An 18,812-nucleotide genomic window follows, 5' to 3' on the forward strand; every position below is an offset into this window, starting at 1 on the left:
TCCACCTGTATCCTTAAACAACTGGTTTTTCCCCATAGAACTGTGTTATTCTATCCTTCATCAATCTCTCCTTCCTCATTTTGGCAGCATCAGAAAACTGACCACTAGCTCTTAGATAACTTCATAATTTTTAAATCAACCCTCATTTTATGTAGGATCAGGCTTCCTTGTACATAACTTGGATCTGAGCTGATGAGGGCATGGGTTCTATCAGCTTTATTCCCCTCTGGTGTCCTTAGCACCAAATACAATATTAAGACCCAAGTAAATTCTTGTTGAATGCTCAAATTGCACTACCTTTCTTATGGGAGATCTGGAAAACATGGGTTTTTTTTATTGTTGTTGTTTTGTTTGTTTTGTTTTGTTTTTGCTAGTACTAAGCCATGAAATCTGAGCCTGGGCACTGTCCTTTAGCTCCTTTTGCTCAAGTCTAAACTCTACCACTTGAGCCACAGCTCCACTTCCAGCTTTTTCTATGATTAATAGGTGATAGTCTTATTGAAGTTTCCTGCTCAGGCTGGCTTTGAACTGTGATCCTCAGATCTCAGCCTCTTGAATAGCTAGGATTACAGGTGTGAGCCACAGGAGCCCCATGGATATCAGGGTTTAATAATGCTCTTAAACCCTCAGCAGTGCCTCTAGAAGCTAGAACAACCTCCATATAACCAAAAAGTCCGTGCTCCAGGTGATGTCTCATAAGTGGCCATTTTGCATTCATGTCATGGGAAAGGACATGATCTAATGTTGTGTCTGACAAAAACAAGCTACTGTCCTAGAAGCAGGCATGTAGGAATTTGGACGATAAGCAGATAAGGGTAGCCATTCTTACATAGTGGAAGGAAATGTCCTGCATTAGATAAACTTTAAAAACCAGCTGAAGAGTATTCTTTGACAAACACTATCCATGCTAGCTGGGCATGGGGGCTCAAGCCTTCAATCCTAGCTACTTGGAAGGTAGAAATCAGAGGGTTATAGTTCGAGGCCCACCCATACAGAAAATTCTACAAGTCTCCATCTTAATCATGGCCAAGTACAGTATTACATGCTTGTTATCTTAACTACAAGGGAAACACAATGACTGAGTGTAATAGTGCACGTCTGACATTCCCCATAGTACTGGGAAGCACAAATAGGTGGATTGCAGCTCAAGCTAGTGTGGGCTGGAACCTCAGGAAAACAAGAACCTACCTTACAATAGAAAAAGAATGTGTGGCTCAAGCATAAGGCCCTCAATTCAATTCCCAGGGCTGCTGTGTGTGTGTGTGTGTGTGTGTGTGTGTGTGTGTGTGTGTGTGTGTGTGTGTGTATACTCAGAAATCAAACTAAGGAAGTGAAAGAGAGCTCTTCATTAATACGATAGTGTTTTTTAAATAAGTTTTTTATTGTGAAAATGCTGTACAGAGGGGTTACAGTTACATGAGCAAGGTAATGAGTACATTTCTTGTCAACCATTATTGCCTCCTTTGTTTTTCCCTTACCATCCCTTCCCTCCCACCTCCTCAACTACACTCCCCCTTCTCCACCCCCACACCCCACCTAAATTGTAAAGTTTGTTTTTCAACATAGCATCTTGTACATCTCATTGTTGCAATGGGTTAAACTGTATCCCTATTTAAACAATTTGTTTTCTCCCTTCTTCTTCCCAAATTGTACCAACATCAAATACAGTGAAAACAGGGGTTATACCATGGGGGAGGGACATACAAAGCAACAAAAAAAAATCACATGGTACCTTATAATTACGTTAGAAACAATAGCAAGAAAGAAAAAACCACTTGTGTCCCTATCTTGGGGTTCATTGCGCTTAACATCATCTTATCTGAACTTTTCTGCTTGTCTAAGATGTATACTAGTTATTGCAAGTAAGGGAAGCCATAGGACCTATGTTTCTTTGGGCCTGGTTTACTTCACTTAATATAATTTTTTTCCAAGTCTTTCCATTTCCTAACAAATGAGGTGAGGTCATTCTTTCTGATGGAGGAATAGAATTCCGTTGTGTGTGTGTGTGTGTGTGTGTGTGTGTGTATCTCACATTTTCTTGATCCATTTGTCTACAGAAGGGCCATCTGGGTTGGTTCCATATCTTAGCTATGGTAAATAATGCTGCAATAATGCTGCAGAGTTGTGTTGGTAGCTTTAGTATGGTCTTGTTTGTGATCATTTGGGTAAATGCCCAAAAGTGGGATTGCTGGGTCATAGGGGAGCTCTATGTGGAGTTTTTTTTAAAAAAAAATTTTGGGGGGTCCAGTCATGGGGCCTGAACTCTGGGCCTGGGCACTACCCTCAGCTCTTCAGCTCAAGGCTAGCGCTCTACCACTTGAGCCACAGTGCCACTTCCAGCTTTTTCCTTTTTGCTTATGTGGTACTGAGGAATCAAACCCAGGGCCTCATGCATGCAAGGCAAGCACTCTACCACCGAGCCACCTTCCCAGCCCAATGTGGAGTCTTTTGAGGAACCTCCATACTACCTTCCAAATTGGTTGAACAAGTTTACACTCTCACCAAAATGCAGTAGGGTTCCCTTCTGGCCACATCCCCTCCAGCATCTGTTATTACTAGAGTTCTTGATTATAGCCATTCTAACTGAGGTGAGGTGGAATCTCAATGTTTTTTTGATTTGCATTTCTTTTATAGCTAGAGAGGCTGAGCATTTCTTCATGTGTCTATTGGCCATTCTTCTTTCCTCTTCAGAGAAGTTTCTCTTTAAGTCTTTAGCCCACTTATTAATCGGGCAGTTGTTTCTTTGAGGGTTTGTTGTTGGGGATTTAATTGAAATTGAAGACATTAGGAAGTAGAAAGACTTATGTGTTTCTGTCAGAATTAATATCATTAAAATGATAATACTGCCTAGGGCAATCTACAAATTCAAAATATAAATGTCCTTCTTCACTGAGAAAGAGAAAACAATCCAAAAATTCATATCCAGGAAAGACCTTGAATCACAAAAAGTAATCCTGGGTAATGCTGGCTACTTGGCTACTGAGCTATAGTATTGAACAAGCTTGATACTGGTATTAAAAACAGGCGCAAGGACCAATGGAACAGAATAGAAGACTCAGAAATAAACTGAAAAACCTACAACAGCCATCAAATATTTGATAGAAAAGCCAAAAACGTAGGATGAAAAAAAAACCTCTTTAGCACATGATAATGAGAAAACTGGATATCCACATTCAGAGAAAATGGAAACTGGATCTATACATCACCCTGATCTAATATCAATTCAAAATGGATCAAAGACTTCAATGTAAGACCTGAAACCACAAAACTACTACAAGAAGGAGTAGGAGAAATATTAGGCAGGAAATTTCTGAGTAAAGTTTCAGGAGTTCAGCACATCAAAAATAGAACTGACAAATGGGAATTCATCAAACCAAGAAGTTTCTGCACAGCAAAGGGCGTAAGTGACCAGCTAAAACAACAGCCTACAGAATGGGAGAGAAGATCTTTGACACTTATACTCAGACAGTGACTTGATATCCAAAATATACAAAGTACTAAAGAAACTAAACCCTTAAGAATTAACACCCGAAATGATAAATGGACAAAGGAGATAAGACAATTCTCAGAAGTAAAAACAGCCAATCAAAACATGAAGAAATGATCAACACCTCTGGCCGGTAAAGGAAATGCAAATCAAAATAACACTGGGATTCCATCTCATCCCATTTAGAATGGCCATCACCAAGAATATAAACAACAGATGCTGGTGCAAATGTGGGGAGAAAGGAGCCCTAATACACTGTTGGTGGGAATGTCAACTTGTTCAACCACTGTGGATACCAGTTTGGAGATTCCTCAAAAAAGTAAGCATAGAAGTCTCCTATGATGCAGCAATACCACTCTTGAGTATTATCCAAAAGATTGCAAATCAGAATACAGTAAAGCCTCTTATACAACCAAGTCCCTTGCTCATCATAGCTATGGTACGGAAACAGTTCAAATACCCTTCAACGGACAAATGGATCAAGAAAATGCAGTGTTATATATACACACATGGAATTTTACTCATACCTATGGAAGAATGATATTACATCATTTGCAAATAAATGGATAGTCCTGGAAAAATTATTTTAAGTGAAGTCAGGCCCAGAGGGATAAAGGATGCACCATTTCTTTCATATGTGGAATTAACAGCTCATTAATAAATGCACAAGTAAATACATATGGGTCTGTATGCAAGTGTACACAAATGTATTAACCAAAGCATCATATTTGTAGGGGACAATTCAAACAGTGCAGATTCTCAGAAAAATTAACTCACTATCAAAAAAAACACCACTTGATAGATGTGGAAAATTCAGGGATAGGAAGGAAGGGAGGTGAATGAAAAGAGGATGCAGGGAGAAAATGCAGTTATAATATTTAATGCATATCTTACAAAATTAAGGAAATTGAGGGAAGAAGTTGGGTTGGAGGGAAGGATGGTGAAAGACATGACATCAATCAAAATGCATTGTACTCAAAAACCAATTGGTTGAATGAGAACTCCTTTGTACATCTACTTAAGATAAAAAAATAATTTTAAAAAACAGAACCAATTCAGCCTTCACATTTCTGCCTTTTATCACTTGACTTTACTGTGGTCTTTCCCAATGGATTGGAAGTTGTAATTCTTTCCCTGACTAATAGTGTGTGTGTGTGTGTGTGTGTGTGCGCGCGCGTGTGTGCGTGTGTGTATGTATGTTTAGGTTACCTTTTGAGACTGTATTTTATTCACCATAGTGCTACTGTCTACATAAACAGAATTTGATTTCCTAGTGCAATACATGCTTAAATTTCATTCTTATCTATTTTTTCATGTATATTGTATACAGGACAAGTGCATATATGGTATATTTCAAAGATATATTTTTCTTGCCTTGCTTGTGAATGCAAAACATACACACAGACACACACACAGAATATACACTAGTGGTTTGTAGGGTCTTATGTCTGGCAGGCTGATAATTTCTTGAAGAATTGGTCATTATAAGTTGTTAGCAAGCCAGGCACCAATGGCTCATGCCTGTAATCCTAACTACTCAGGAGGCTGAGATCTGACGATTGCAGTTCAAAGCCAACCCAGGCAGGAAAAGCCATAAAACTCTTATCTCCAATAAACCACCAGAAGTGGTGCTGTGGCTCAAGTGGTAAAGTGCTAGCCTTGAGCTAAAGAGGTCATGGACAGTGTTCAGGCCCAGAGTTCAAGTCCCCTAACTGACAAAAAAAAGTTGTTAGCAAATGCAGAAATTTTTGTTTACTTCAAATGCAGAATTATATGTATCTGGTGCTAAAGAGTGCTTGTTTATTTTTCTTTTCAGGCAAGAAAACTGATCAGTGATTTTGCCATTATCTTGTCTATTCTCATATTTTGTGGGATAGATGCTCTGGTAGGTGTGGACACTCCAAAACTAATTGTGCCAAGTGAGTTCAAGGTAAGCAGATGTCTACCTTTGCATTGTTTCACTAATTCTTCTACTTTCTTCCTGCCCCTATCTCAATTTACTGTGACTATTTCAGTTAGCTTTGTATAAGGATTCATTTTTTCAAAAACTGTCCCTTTTTAGGCTCACACAGTCAAACTTCTGCACCAAAATTAAATGGCAAGACTAGACTCAAAAGCAAAGGTTCCTACTGTATTGATTTTTATTTTAAAATAACTTGTAACATTACAAATATCTGAAGTATTTTCACATACCTGTCTCCTTGATCCAGATAATAATTCTAGAATATATGCTGCATAATAAAAATAAGATAAAATATACCTGGTTAAACTAGTGATGTTAAAGAATAGAATTAAAACTCAAGCTTTCTAGTCCAAATTAATTCCCTTTTTACACTGACACTTTGCCAAATACATTTATATATCATGTAAATTTTAGTTGTTACCAAAAAGACAGAATTATTTGTGAACCTATTGTATTATGTAGGTATAATGGATAAATCTCCATTTGAGTCATTTCCTCTTTTCTAGAACAGTATTCATCCTCTCTACTATTGAGATCACATATGGGCTAAGATATATTAAGCTGCCTGCATTTTAGTTGAACAGCTATGTAATAAGGAAGGAATATTTAGGGGACAGCAAGTGATAATTTTGCATTGGGTCTGCCATTATATATGCATAATCAAAGATATGTTCTCACTCAACCAATCATCATTAATTGATTCAATATCTATTAAATGTTTGGAAATTTTCCTGGTACTAGAAAGTTAAGAAAACAGCATCCCCTGCCTTTTCAACAGCCCATATCCTTTCTCTCCTTTTCTTTAAAAGATACCTTTAAAAAATGGCATCCTCTGGGAAGACTTTTAGTATTTACCAAAAATCTCCAGTCTATAACTTTCTATTTTTTAATATGTTGACTCTACAAAAATAAAAGCCTGTACTCTTATTGATTTTTTTTCACCAAGTATCACATATCCACGTGATACTATTCTGAAGACTATTCTTTTCTTTGCTTTAAGCCAACAAGTCCAAACCGGGGATGGTTTATACCCCCATTCGGAGGAAACCCCTGGTGGGTATACCTTGCCGCTGCTATTCCTGCCTTGTTGGTCACTATTCTGATTTTCATGGACCAGCAAATCACAGCTGTGATTGTAAACAGGAAAGAACACAAACTCAAGGTAAGTGTCCATAATAATGGTTATCAATGACTTCTGAACTCCTTTCCATACTTTATACTACTAAGTGATTCAAAACAAAGCCAGCTTTATTGTGAGTTAGACTTTGGCAGAGCATAGATCCTCAATGCAATACCTGAGGGAAACTCACTTCAGTTTCAAGAAATATGGTTCACCAATCTATCCATCACTACCAAAGAGCAAATATCAATAATACTTTACCTCTTAACCAGTCATCCTACTGTTGATTTTAATGTTGTTACCTGTCCTTAATGAAGGAAATGATAATCAAAGATTAAATTAACCTATAATGAGCCCTGTTATATGTTAAATCCACTCATAATGTATTCTTTTCTTTGCATTAAAAATATAGAATTGTGAAATATAACTGAATAGTTGCCTAGCATGCATAAGATCCTAGCACTGAAAATAAAATTAATTGTACATATTAATTTGATTTAGTGTAATAATTTGATACATATGTAGAAGGTATAATGATCAAATCAGGGCAATGAGTATTCCCATCTCTTTAAATATCATTTCTTTGTGTTTGGAAACACTGAAGGCTTATTCATAATGATTATTCAGTGGTTTCAAGATGTTGCTAAGTATTTATATGCTAGTTTTGAAATCGTTGTCTTAGGGCATTACTGACCATAAGGTAAGGAGAAGCAAATGCTTTATTTTGTATACGTTACAGATTTCATTTGTTATATGCCTTAAAAAATGCTTTAGTGGTCTGAAACATCTTTCAAGACAGCTGCATAAATGTTCTTACCTTATATCATGTTTTCCATTTCTAGTGACTTTAGGTCACAAATAGTTTCATAAATACCCTCTGGTGAAGTGAGAGATGAATCATAACACTAATAGAAGTTAAAACGTATTGGATTCCTACTGTGAGTCAGGCCACATTGTAAGAACTTCATATTATATGTCAACTTATTACTTCTTTTTATAATAGCTATGTAAGGGAAGCAAGATGATGCATTAGCATCCATCACCCAGAAAGCAGGAGGGGAAATTTCTAAGAAAGGAATTCAGCAGAAGTATTGCAGAAAGATTGTTTGACTATAAGAAACTCACTGGGCCAAGAATGGGAGAGATGAGGAAGGTTGTCCAATTAGAACTGTAGATCACGGAGAGAAAGAAGTAAATCCTAGAACTAATATGACTGGGAGGAGGAGGAGAAAATAAGCACTTTGGACAGGAGGAGAAGCTGAGATTTTGAGGGTCTTATAGGAGAGAAAACTAATTGATGGACTGGTACAGTGTGTGAAATTGATTTTCATTGTAGGACAAGCATTTCTACTAATCTTTTAGAAAATACCATCTTGGTTCTCTGTCATTTATATCAGGAAATTTTAGCAAGTCAAGGAAGGCATGTATCCTCACTGTATATTTTATATTAGTAAGGAATTTTTTTTGTGGGGGAGGTCAGTCATGGAGCTTGAACTCTGGGCCTGGGTGCTGTCCCTGAGCTCTTAAGATCAAGGCTAGCGCTCTACCACTTTGAGCCAGAGTGCCACTACCAGTTTTCTGGTGGTTAATTGGAGATAAGAGTCTCATGGACTTTGCTGCCTGAGCTAGCTTTGAAGCATAATCCTTAGCTCTCAGCCTCCTAAATAGCTAGGATTATAGGTCTGAGCCACCAGCACCCAGCTAGTAAGGGATTTTTGTTATTGCTTTAATTTATCAAAGGGCTAGAAATTGATATTTGCTAATGTATTTTTATTTCTAAAAATTTGAAATACTTTTCATTTTAATCTATGGTTGACTGTATACCTCTGGAGATAAATGGTTATTCTTTTGTTGTTTTTAACCAAGTTTTCTTTTGAATGTAGAATTTAGCAAATGAAGGATTTGTAAAATATAGAAAAAAAATTATTCCCCTAGACCTCATAGAGAACATTAGAAAATTGAGATAAATTAGTAATTGCCTGTTGAAATAAGATGTGAGTGGCTAGTAAACAAGTTTTCATCACTTTTAGAACTGCTTATTGGAAATTATTCTGCTGGATAATGATAGTCATGGAACAAGTACTAGTCTTTTGTTAGAAACGTAATGTTACCATGAACATTTCGTCATGAATCAAAGGCTTTTCACTCTGGAAATGGTTGTGTTCACGTGGTGCACCTAGGAAATGAGAGCTGCAGAATATGACAGTTGGAGTTGTCTAAAATTGTAAAGGGCCCTGGGTACTGTGAAGTTCATACAAAAGAGAAACCTGAAGCAGTAAGGGAGGTGGGTGCTGTGACCTAAGAGGCATCTCTCTGGGTAGCATTGGCTTTGGCTCCCTGTAGGTGGTTCTAGCTGTCGGCTCGGTTAGAGACAGGATCTATCTTTCCACTCGGATGAACAGTTCTGTACCAAGGTACTTGGCTGTTTGGGGCTATCATTTTCAGTTAGTTATATCCTGCATTATCCCTGCAGAGTGCTCAAAAACAAACCATATCTCCAAAGTGGAGACTTCTCCAAGGTCATTCCTGAGGTATTGGCAGTCAGAGGCAGGCAGAATCAGCTTTTGACTGCAAAAACCAAAGCTACTGCTCCCAAAGAAAATGATATCAAGAGTGTCTGAGGTTGTATAAAGCAAAGGAGAAGTCATTTAAAACAGGTACCTGGAAATACATATGGGATCATTGGGGCAGCTGTCACTGTGACTCCATTGTTCCTACTGAGATTTGCACTTAGGCCTTACGCTTGCTAGGTAGGTTCACTTGCCTTATGCCTCCATCCTTTTTGGCTCTGGTTATTATTTTTGAGACAGGGTCTTAATTTTGACCTGGATGGCCATTCTTCTATTTATGCTTCCCCAGTAGCTGGAATAAGAGTCCCATGTCACCACACAGAAGTTGTTCTGTGGGATGAGGTCTTATAAACTTTTTGCCTGAGTTGATATGAAACCACAATCCTCCCCAACTCAGAACTTCCACTAGCTGGGGTGACAGGCAGACACAAATATGAGACAGACTCAAAAAAAAAAACACAAATATGAGACAGAATCTCACAGACTTTTTGCCTAAGTTACCTTCAAACTCTCATCTTCCTAATCATCACCTCTGAAGTAGCTAGGACTATATGCGTGACTACTGGCACCCAACTTTAGGACACCTTTTGTGGTAAAACCCTAACCAAGGTGTGATTTTTTTCAAATCATTTGATTTTGTTTATGACTCAAAATGCCACTGTATGCTATCTTTATTTTTTTCTGTTACAGTCATTATAGCCTTCCTTGGTCTTTTAATTTCATGTCTAGATTTTTAAAAAAGATTTAGTCGTGTTAGTAGTCACTTTTCTTGCCTTCAGAAGCGCTAGAATTTTAAAGTTCTGTTCTTACCCACTAGTCTGTATTTCTTAACTTTACAGCGTGGCCTTTCAACCGTTTGTCAGTCCCTCCTCCCCCCCCCCGCCCTGCTTCCCCATCCACAAAGAATGTCCTTTTACCTGTGAGATGACTTCCACCTACATGTAAAGTGATTCTTTCCAAACAATAGCAAGTGCTCTGGTCAGTTGACCTGTACAGCTTCTCTTTATATGATAGCTTCTTTTACTAGGTATTCTGACTAGAACACTCTTCTCCTTACTCTTCAATGATGGCTATTTTTCAAAATCTTCTTTATCCTTTAAGATCCTGGAAACATACCCTCCCCGGTCTAACTGACCTTCATCCCTAATCTAATTTGTGTTGTGCTTGCTTTTGGGTTTTGTATCTTAGCATACTTATATTATTGTCACTGGTCACATATGGCTCACAGTGTTTATTTTTGGTGATTACTTCAATCCTTACTTCTAGACTACAGTGTTTTCAGAATCAAGGCCATAATTTCACCCTTCTTTTCAGTTCTTAGGTTGCCCATCCTGATTCTATAAGGTAGATTCAATAAATACTTGTAACTGTAGATTTTATTATTTTGATCACATGGTTCTCAAAGTTACTATGCTGTGTGAGATAGACAACCACTAAAAAGCATGCCCAGTTACCTCCAGCTCTCAGTGAGTGCTTCCATTCATCAAAGTCCCTCAGAGAGCTTTGGTGAGATCGTTGTAGGCTTTCTCTGCACTTGTAGGTATCATTCTCAAATGCCTGTGAGCCTCTGTTTGGAGTGCATTATCATTTTTCATAAAGCCTGAGTCCCTTAATCTGGTTATCATGAGACTTGTCATATTATCCCATAAAGCAGTAATACTGTGAGGGTCCTGGTGGGCTTCTAGCATGAGTGCTGAGTGTGTTTCTGCATGTATATGTATTGATGGTGATTTCTCTTGAAGTGTTACCTTTCCACCCCATGAAATATAGGCTGCTAAGCCAGCCTTTACCTCTCCTACACTTTGATTCTGTGGATTGATTCCTAAATTACTTTTGTTCTGTATCAGCACAGTGTATAGAATTTCTAAGAGAAATAAATTTTTACTTCCCCTCCTTGTACTCAACATAATACCCAGTTCCAGAAGATAGAATTTCCTTCAGGATTATGGTCATGAAGACAAGAACATTTTTTAGACTTTAAAGGGCATAATTAACCTTTTGAGGATGTATGGAGTGTTTGCATTGGACAGAACATTTGTGTTAAGTGTTGAAGGCAAAAGTTGGTCTACTTTAGAGTCTGTGCCCTGAAGGAGTTCAGTGGATTTTTCCTATTCACCCTCATGTCCAGTGTCAAGATTAAAACTGGCCACACTTCCTTTTGTGTCTTCTGTGTACATTATATTATTTGTTTTCTCATCTGGCTTCCCTTTCTAGTCTGTATTTTTTTATAAGGGCAGATATTCCATCATCCTACCACAGGGCCTACCACAGAATAGGTATTCAATAAATGTTTATTAAATAATTTTACATGCAAAGATAAGAGCTAATACAAAGTTCCAGGAAATGGTTGTTTGGTATGTTGAGGAACATATCATAGGCCTGTGTGACTGGAACACAAAGAGATTATGATTGAAAATGAAGCCAGAGGGATAGGGGTTAGATCCAAATGGATCACCTCCAGCCATGTTGACACCTGGAAAGGTGAGAAAGGATTTGAAGCCCTGCACATTTTCCCCCTTCATTTCCCCACTCTGAATTCAAACACTTATGATTTCCCAAAAGGAAACATTATATACAGGTGGAATAATATATTTGTTAGCCTGTTCTCCTGAGCAGATCTTTCTTTTGTACTTAAACATGGACTAAGTGCTTTTTGTTCTTCTGCCTGCTTCTCGGACTATCCTGCCATCCTCTTTGGGAGCATGGTTATATCCATCTGTGCAAGCCAGAGGTAAACTCTTGGCGTTTCATTGAGAGCATAACAGTGTTCAGACAAACAGTAATAGGATCCTAAAGGATAACAATGATTGGGTTCCTCCTGTAACTCACTTCCTTAATTTCCCAAGCCAACCCTTCTTTTCCCTTGGATTGGTCCACCTGTGGCTCTTTAGTACTCACGCTTCCATGCTGGGAACATGGACTGCTCTGTCTCCTCAATCTCTGAGAGGGCATAGGTATTCTGTTCCTTCATAAACAGAGCAGAGAAATATAACCATAGAATAACATTGCAGACACATTCAACACTATTTATTTAGTGAGTAAAAGAGCACAGAACTTGGTTGCCACATCTGCTCTTCCAGTCAGTAAATGTTATTGTGACCACTGGTGCTATTTGAAATTATCCTCTCTGGTTAAGGAGAGGTATCCGTTACCTTTATGATGATGGCTAATCGGTTGTTAAACAATTATGTTCATATGCTAGCAACAGCCAGAAATGATCGTTATATACCATCTCACATTGTTTGGGGATCCTTACATATGCCATCCAGATGAACAGCATCATGTTAAATACAATTCAACAGATAAGGCAGAGTGCATACTTTTAAGGATTCTATCCTGCTTGTGTTAATAAGAAGCAATACCACTATGACAAAGACTAAAATCTTCATTTGAGCCCAGTATGTAGCAGTTACTGTCATTCAAATTGCTACAGTATGCTTCTACAGAGTAACTTTTTCATTGAATAACTCAGAGTAACACTTTAAAGTAGGCACATATCCCAATCATTCTGATAACAAAGGACGGACAGCCTTCTCAAGCATGGATGCAGAGGGGTTAACTTAGAAGTTCCATGTGAAGCAGTGACTTAATTCTTAAGTTAAAGCAGCATCCAGAGCTACTGTAGAGGAGGTAATGGCTCCTGCAGCTACCAGAGGCAGGCAGCTGTGTAAGGGTGACAAAGTTCCCTCAAGGAGCTTACCTTCTATAGATAGTTTTGTGAAGCCAAATGAGTTGGCTTCTTTTACTAATGTGAACTCCAACGAGGAATCACAGCTTGGCAGCAAATGTAACCGTTGTCTCATTGTCTCTTTCCCCCCACCCTCCCCCGCAGAAAGGAGCTGGGTATCACTTGGATCTCTTTTGGGTGGCTATCCTCATGGTGGTGTGCTCCTTCATGGCTCTCCCATGGTATGTGGCTGCTACCGTCATCTCCATTGCTCACATAGACAGTTTGAAGATGGAGACAGAGACTTCTGCACCCGGAGAACAACCTAAATTTCTAGGAGTGAGGTGAGTTAAGTTGGCGTCAGGGGGAAGACTCTACAAATCATCCTCGGTGAATATCTATCTGTCAAGCGTAAGGAAATGAGCAAATCTGGAGTAGAGGGGTGTGTTGATGACTTTCTTATTTCTAAATTTTCGGTTCCATTATAATGTCTAGGTATTTTTTAATAATCAGAAAAAGTTTTGATTAAAATTTGTAGTTCTGGTACATAAATTTCCTTTGATGAGAAAAAGATGAAAAGATATAATCCGAAATACAAGCAGGTTATTCATTTTCCTTAATATGAAGGTGCTCGTGGTGCCAAAGTACCAACTGTATCTCCATCATATGGAAAGGCCCTTAAAATTTTGGTTCTGCTTATGATTTATAATATTGAGTGGAGGAAAATGGATTCTTATATTCCAATCTATTTTCTGTCCCCATAAGTACTTAGAAACTTTGATCTTCCAGTGTTAAATATGAGTAGCCATGAAGAACACTGGTAGAAGACCTTTATGCTCTCCTCCACTGGGTGCTTTTTTTATTTGTTTATTTTTTGTGTTTTTTTTTTGTCTGTCGTGGGGCTTGAACTCTGGGCCTGGGTGCTATCCCTCAGCTCTTCAGCTCAAGGCTAGCGCTCTCCCACTTGAGCCACAGCACCACTTTCAGTTTTCTAGTAGTTTGTTGAAGCTAAGAGTTTCACGGACTTACCTGCCTGGGCTGGCTTTGAACCACACACCTCAGATCTCAGCTTCCTGAGTAGCTAGGATTATAGGCATAAGCCACTGGCATCTGGCTTGTTTTGTTTTTTTGCAACAAACCCTGGTCATAAGTGCTTGGTTGCATAGCTCACAGGGCAAAGCCGTTATTTCCCACACCTCAACAGTGGGTGATTCTTTCTTGGGGGGAAAGGTGAGAGAGTGGGTGTTGGATGGGAATCATATTTGTTAGAAAGTACTTTCGTTGTTGTAGATTTGGAAATGAGACTGGTGTGATTTATTGCACTCAATGAAATTTCTCTGAGCTATTTGTTAATTAGATTGTGGGACAATGTAACATCTGTCTTCTATGAAAGAAGGTATAATTACACAACAGGACCAGTTGTTTAAAAAATAAGGGCTTTAAGGAGGTCTGTAATTGATGGACCAAGAGCAAGTGATCTTTTTCTTGATTTTTAAAGGAGCAGAACTTGAACAGATCATTTCTTCATGAATTCAAATTATGTATTGCAATAGCTTCAAGAGAATTTTTTATAGCTATGTTGAATTCATACCATGTTGTTGAGGTGTATTCATTACGGGATAAACACCTTGACTGTTCTAGACAAATACTGATTTGGTCAATGTATCATTTATTTTTTTAAGGTAAGAAGACAAGAGCATGTTTTTGAAAACAAGAGGTAGATTGGTGGTAATCTTTTGATTTGGTTTCAGGGAACAAAGAGTCACTGGAACCCTTGTGTTTATTCTGACTGGTCTGTCAGTCTTTATGGCTCCCATCTTGAAGGTAAATATGAGTAACACTTGCCTCTTCCTCTTTCTCAAAACATTGCTAAATAATTGCACATGTGAAGAGTGACATACTTCTAAGATTCCCTAACACTGTCATTGAAAGAGGACTTTAAACAATGTTTATCTTGATTTCTTTCTAACCCTTGAACCTAGCCCTCATTTTTATTTTCACACTTATTTGGTTGAACCACACAGAATTGCTAGTATTCAATCCTGACCCATGAGGGCAGTGTTCTTACAGTTCAGTTTGACTAATCTTCATCCCCTCTGCACATATACTTTCCACTTCTCCTGTCTTCCTGTCCATCATTTCTTCCATTAACTTCCTACTGGTACCTAAATCCTTCTCCTCTTCTCTTGGGCTCTGAATACCATAAAGGATTCAGAATACTCATTTTGAAATTTCCACCTATTTTTAATTATTGCTGTGCTTCTACTTTGTTTGAGCTAGAAGGCCTAATAATCATTATAAGGGACATGAGAGTAGACTTATGGATTCCTAATCGGAGAACTTTTTGAGAAAGAAAAATAACATGGTAGAATAGTTGGAAACATTTAGAATCAATACATAGATTGAGATGATATGCTAAATGTCTGCCTACATAGAATATGTAGAAACAATATGTGAAGGACTTTTTTTTAAATCAGTATTTTAAAGGTGATGTACAGAGGAGTTACAGTTACATAATTCAGATGAATACATTCCTTTTTGAACAGTGTCACCTCTTCCCTTGTTTTCTCACAGTTTTTCCCTCCTGAAGCCCCTACAAATTTTCACCATAGTGTCTAGTGTCATTGCTGCATTTGTTCACCCTTTGTCTCCTCCTTTCTGTGTCGCCCCTTACTCTCCCCAAGACAGATAAACTTACAAAAAGATACAAAAATCCAGTAACAAAGGAGGAAAAAAATAACAAAAACAAACAGCAATTTTTTAAAAAACCATCTAGTTTCCATTTCTTGGAGTTTATTTCAATAAACATCATTTTATATGATCATATGCACATGGTTATTGAGCCTTTTTGATCCTTTCCTAAGAATATGTAAAGGACTTTTTAAGAGAAGAAATATATAAAAGAAAGGTCATCTATATCTGTTCCTGAAGCTTCAGTTTTCTTTTGTAATATAATCTTTGTGTCCTCTTTTTTTCCTCTCATAGAAATGATGGTAGCCAATGGTTGATAATCTGTATGCTGAGTCTTGCACCACAACATACAACACTAAAATTACCCATAGATCTAACACCTTTGAACCATCACTGTGTTAGATATAAGTCCAAATTTAAACAAATTAAAATTTTAAGGTTTTAAAATATTCATTTACTTACATAGTACATTGTTCTAGAGAATTCAAACAAGGGCTGCAACTGTGGCTCAAGTAAGTATAGTACAGGCCCTGAGTTCAAAACCCCAGTACTACCCCCATTTTTTTGTAAACTAACAATTTAACAATACACGGTGACCAATACAGTTCAATACACAGTGAAACTAACAATTTTACAATATAGGCAGTGAAAAGCAAAACCCTCCATTTCTCACAGATTTGCAAATTTTATATAACAGTAGAAGAGTAGAACTTTAGTACCTATAAATTGACCTATAACTAACTCAGCCTTCAAGGTATTAAGACTAGTGCATATATTAGGTACAAAATAACTGGCAGTTAAAGTATTAATTTAAAACATTTAATATTTATATTAAATAGTTAATTAAAATATTCATTATATTTGGTGCCTACAATGTCAATTGTCTGGTTAAATTAATTTCTGTCTAGATTCACAAATGAATCTAGGGCTATGTTTCTTCTGGTAACACATGGAAAGTTAAGATTAAAAAAAAAACCTCAGGGACATTGTTTCTGGTTATGTGCAGAGAGCCTTGAAAAAGTCCAAAGCCTATGTCCATTAGGGACTAAGGGAAATCTGTTGGCATCTTGGCCAACACAAATCAAGTTCTTTGGAGGTTGACAGGGTTTGTGAGTTTCTCAGCATCCAGTCTACCATCAAATGCTTTAATGCTCCTCTGTCACCTGTAGACATCAGCATGTAGAGCTAGTGGCAGTACCTAATCTTATAAGCAATGAGACTTCACCTGGAGTGATCATTTCAAGACAATCATTTTAAGCAATTGTGGCTCTATATTGTGGGAAGCTCTGCTAGAAATGAATGTTCCCCTGGTGTTTTCTGAAAACATTTTATGGGAACTTCTAGAGCATAGCCATTAGGGAGGGTTAAATGGACAAGTCTCGCAACACTTCAGATTTATTTATTACCACCAAGTCCCTCATTTTATTTGTATAAGATTTCTTTCCAGTAATATAGTAGACATAGAACTACAAATACATTTTATTAATAATATGCAGATACATTTAAAACTCTTCCGTGTACTTGCGTGACAGCAAATCGTCTCATGTTGAGAGTCTGTCAGCTGAATGCTCATGGATGATTGTAAAGGGACACGGCGCAGGGGCAGTGTAAATTGTAACTTTTAGGAAGATTTGCAAAACTCACAATCTGTTAACAGCTCTTCCTGCTTTCTTATCTTGCACCATGTATGGCTGCAGAGGAGTTACAGTGGAAAGCCCTTTGCTCTTTAGCACCTTCATATCTACAGAAAGAGATTGCCGACTAGAGCCAGGAGGAGATAGAGAGAAGTAAGGATTGGCCAGCATGAGCCTGCTTTTTCGTTTGGCAGGCCTTGACCAGCCCAAACTCTACTCCCCTCTCTTTCCACTGCTAGTATTCATGACTGTGGCCTTTTCTGCCTGGTGACTTTGGTTAACCTAAACGGTCATTGAATGCATCATGGAAAAAAGGTAATTCAGAAAACATTTTTAAACAAAATTTTACACAAAATACAGGAAATAAACTGCTTTGTCAATATTGCTCACAATGTATCCTAAAAAAAACTGTATTTAAAAACAGCAAGAGTAAAGTAGCATTGGCAATTGAGATTCCTTCCTTCAATAAGTTATGTTGTTCTTTCTTTCATGACTCCTGATACTGGCAGTTAGCTGCAGATCATGTGCTGAATTACTTATTTTGGTGAATTGTGTGCATTCATTGAAGAGCCCTTGTTAGCTCATTTGAAAAGTCAATACAGGAAGAAGCAGATGTTAGAGGTGCCATTTAACTTAAACCTGTAAATTACAACTAAGGAAAAGTCATGATCAATCATTAACATCAGAATTCACCCAGAAAGGAGTGTTAGAGGTTGACTTGAAAGAGGGGACTTTGTTCTTTCATGTGACTCTGTATGTTTTTTAAAGCAACAGTTGACAAGTTCAGAGAATAGTTGAACTTGAGAGTCCTCCTTTGAAAGTTAGATCAGATGAATGGGAATGAGAGAAATGTGTAACTTTTACTTTACTTTTTTCAAAGGAAGTGGCTCAACACCTTCCCTGCCTTCTCCCTTCTTCTCCCTACAACTTTAATGGCCCGCAATGAGCTGAACAATTTTCTCTCATGCATCAAGTAGTAGAGGTAGTTGTTCTCCCTGCCTGCTTAAGCAAGCTTACTTTGAACATGAAGTTTATGACCTCCGTTTTGATCTCTGTGCCGAAATCTGTCTTTCATGTGGAGGAATGTAAAGAATTATAGTGTGCCAGCACTGAGTTCATGAGGATAGCCCTTGACCCTAACCAGTTACAGTCATACAGCCCTCAAAGAGCCGAATCGCATGGCTGGTTCAGCACAGAACTTCTGGGAAGCAAGAATAACTGGCTTCCCAGGCTGGCAAAGGGTTTCCATTGTGGAAACAGTCCCTGTTACTGCTAGCAACTTGTATGAGGAAGTGAACAGTGACTAAGAGCAGGAAAAGAAAAGATGAAAAGCAGATCCTTGAGCTTACTTTCCTCATCTTTCTATTAAGACTCAAAAAGTAAATATCAAATAATGTTCACTGCTACTTCTGTTGCCTTTGTTTGAATTAGTTTATCTTGAACATGAGGAGTGGCTAGAATATATCTTTTAAGATTGTTTGGGCTTTCTCAAGTGTAGATCGTAGCATTTAATTTGTACTTAACAGGTATCTGTTGAGTTCAACATCTCTTTTCAGTACCAGGGAATTAAAGAAATGATGGTGGGTGATGGTGGTGGTGGTAATGGTGATGATGATGACATTCCCAAACAGTAGTTACCATTGCTTATTGAGTTTATTGATATATATATATATGTATATA

The 18,812-nt window shown here is 37.9% G+C and overlaps 1 protein-coding gene across 4 annotated transcripts in view; it reads left to right on the top strand.

The window, feature by feature from the left end:
- Positions 1-18,812, top strand: part of Slc4a4 (solute carrier family 4 (sodium bicarbonate cotransporter), member 4) — a 312,953-nt gene that overhangs the window by 273,215 nt on the left and 20,926 nt on the right. For all 4 annotated transcript variants that reach the window (XM_013020185.1, XM_013020188.1, XM_013020187.1 and 1 more), the window contains 4 exons: positions 5,304-5,417; positions 6,451-6,612; positions 12,973-13,151; positions 14,559-14,631. In XM_013020185.1, the coding sequence (XP_012875639.1) occupies positions 5,304-5,417; positions 6,451-6,612; positions 12,973-13,151; positions 14,559-14,631 (528 nt within the window). The remainder of the gene's footprint in view (positions 1-5,303; positions 5,418-6,450; positions 6,613-12,972; positions 13,152-14,558; positions 14,632-18,812) is intronic.

Source organism: Dipodomys ordii, unplaced genomic scaffold (assembly GCF_000151885.1).
Source record: "Dipodomys ordii isolate 6190 unplaced genomic scaffold, Dord_2.0 Scaffold49, whole genome shotgun sequence".
In the NCBI taxonomy this organism is placed as follows: domain Eukaryota; kingdom Metazoa; phylum Chordata; class Mammalia; order Rodentia; family Heteromyidae; genus Dipodomys; species Dipodomys ordii.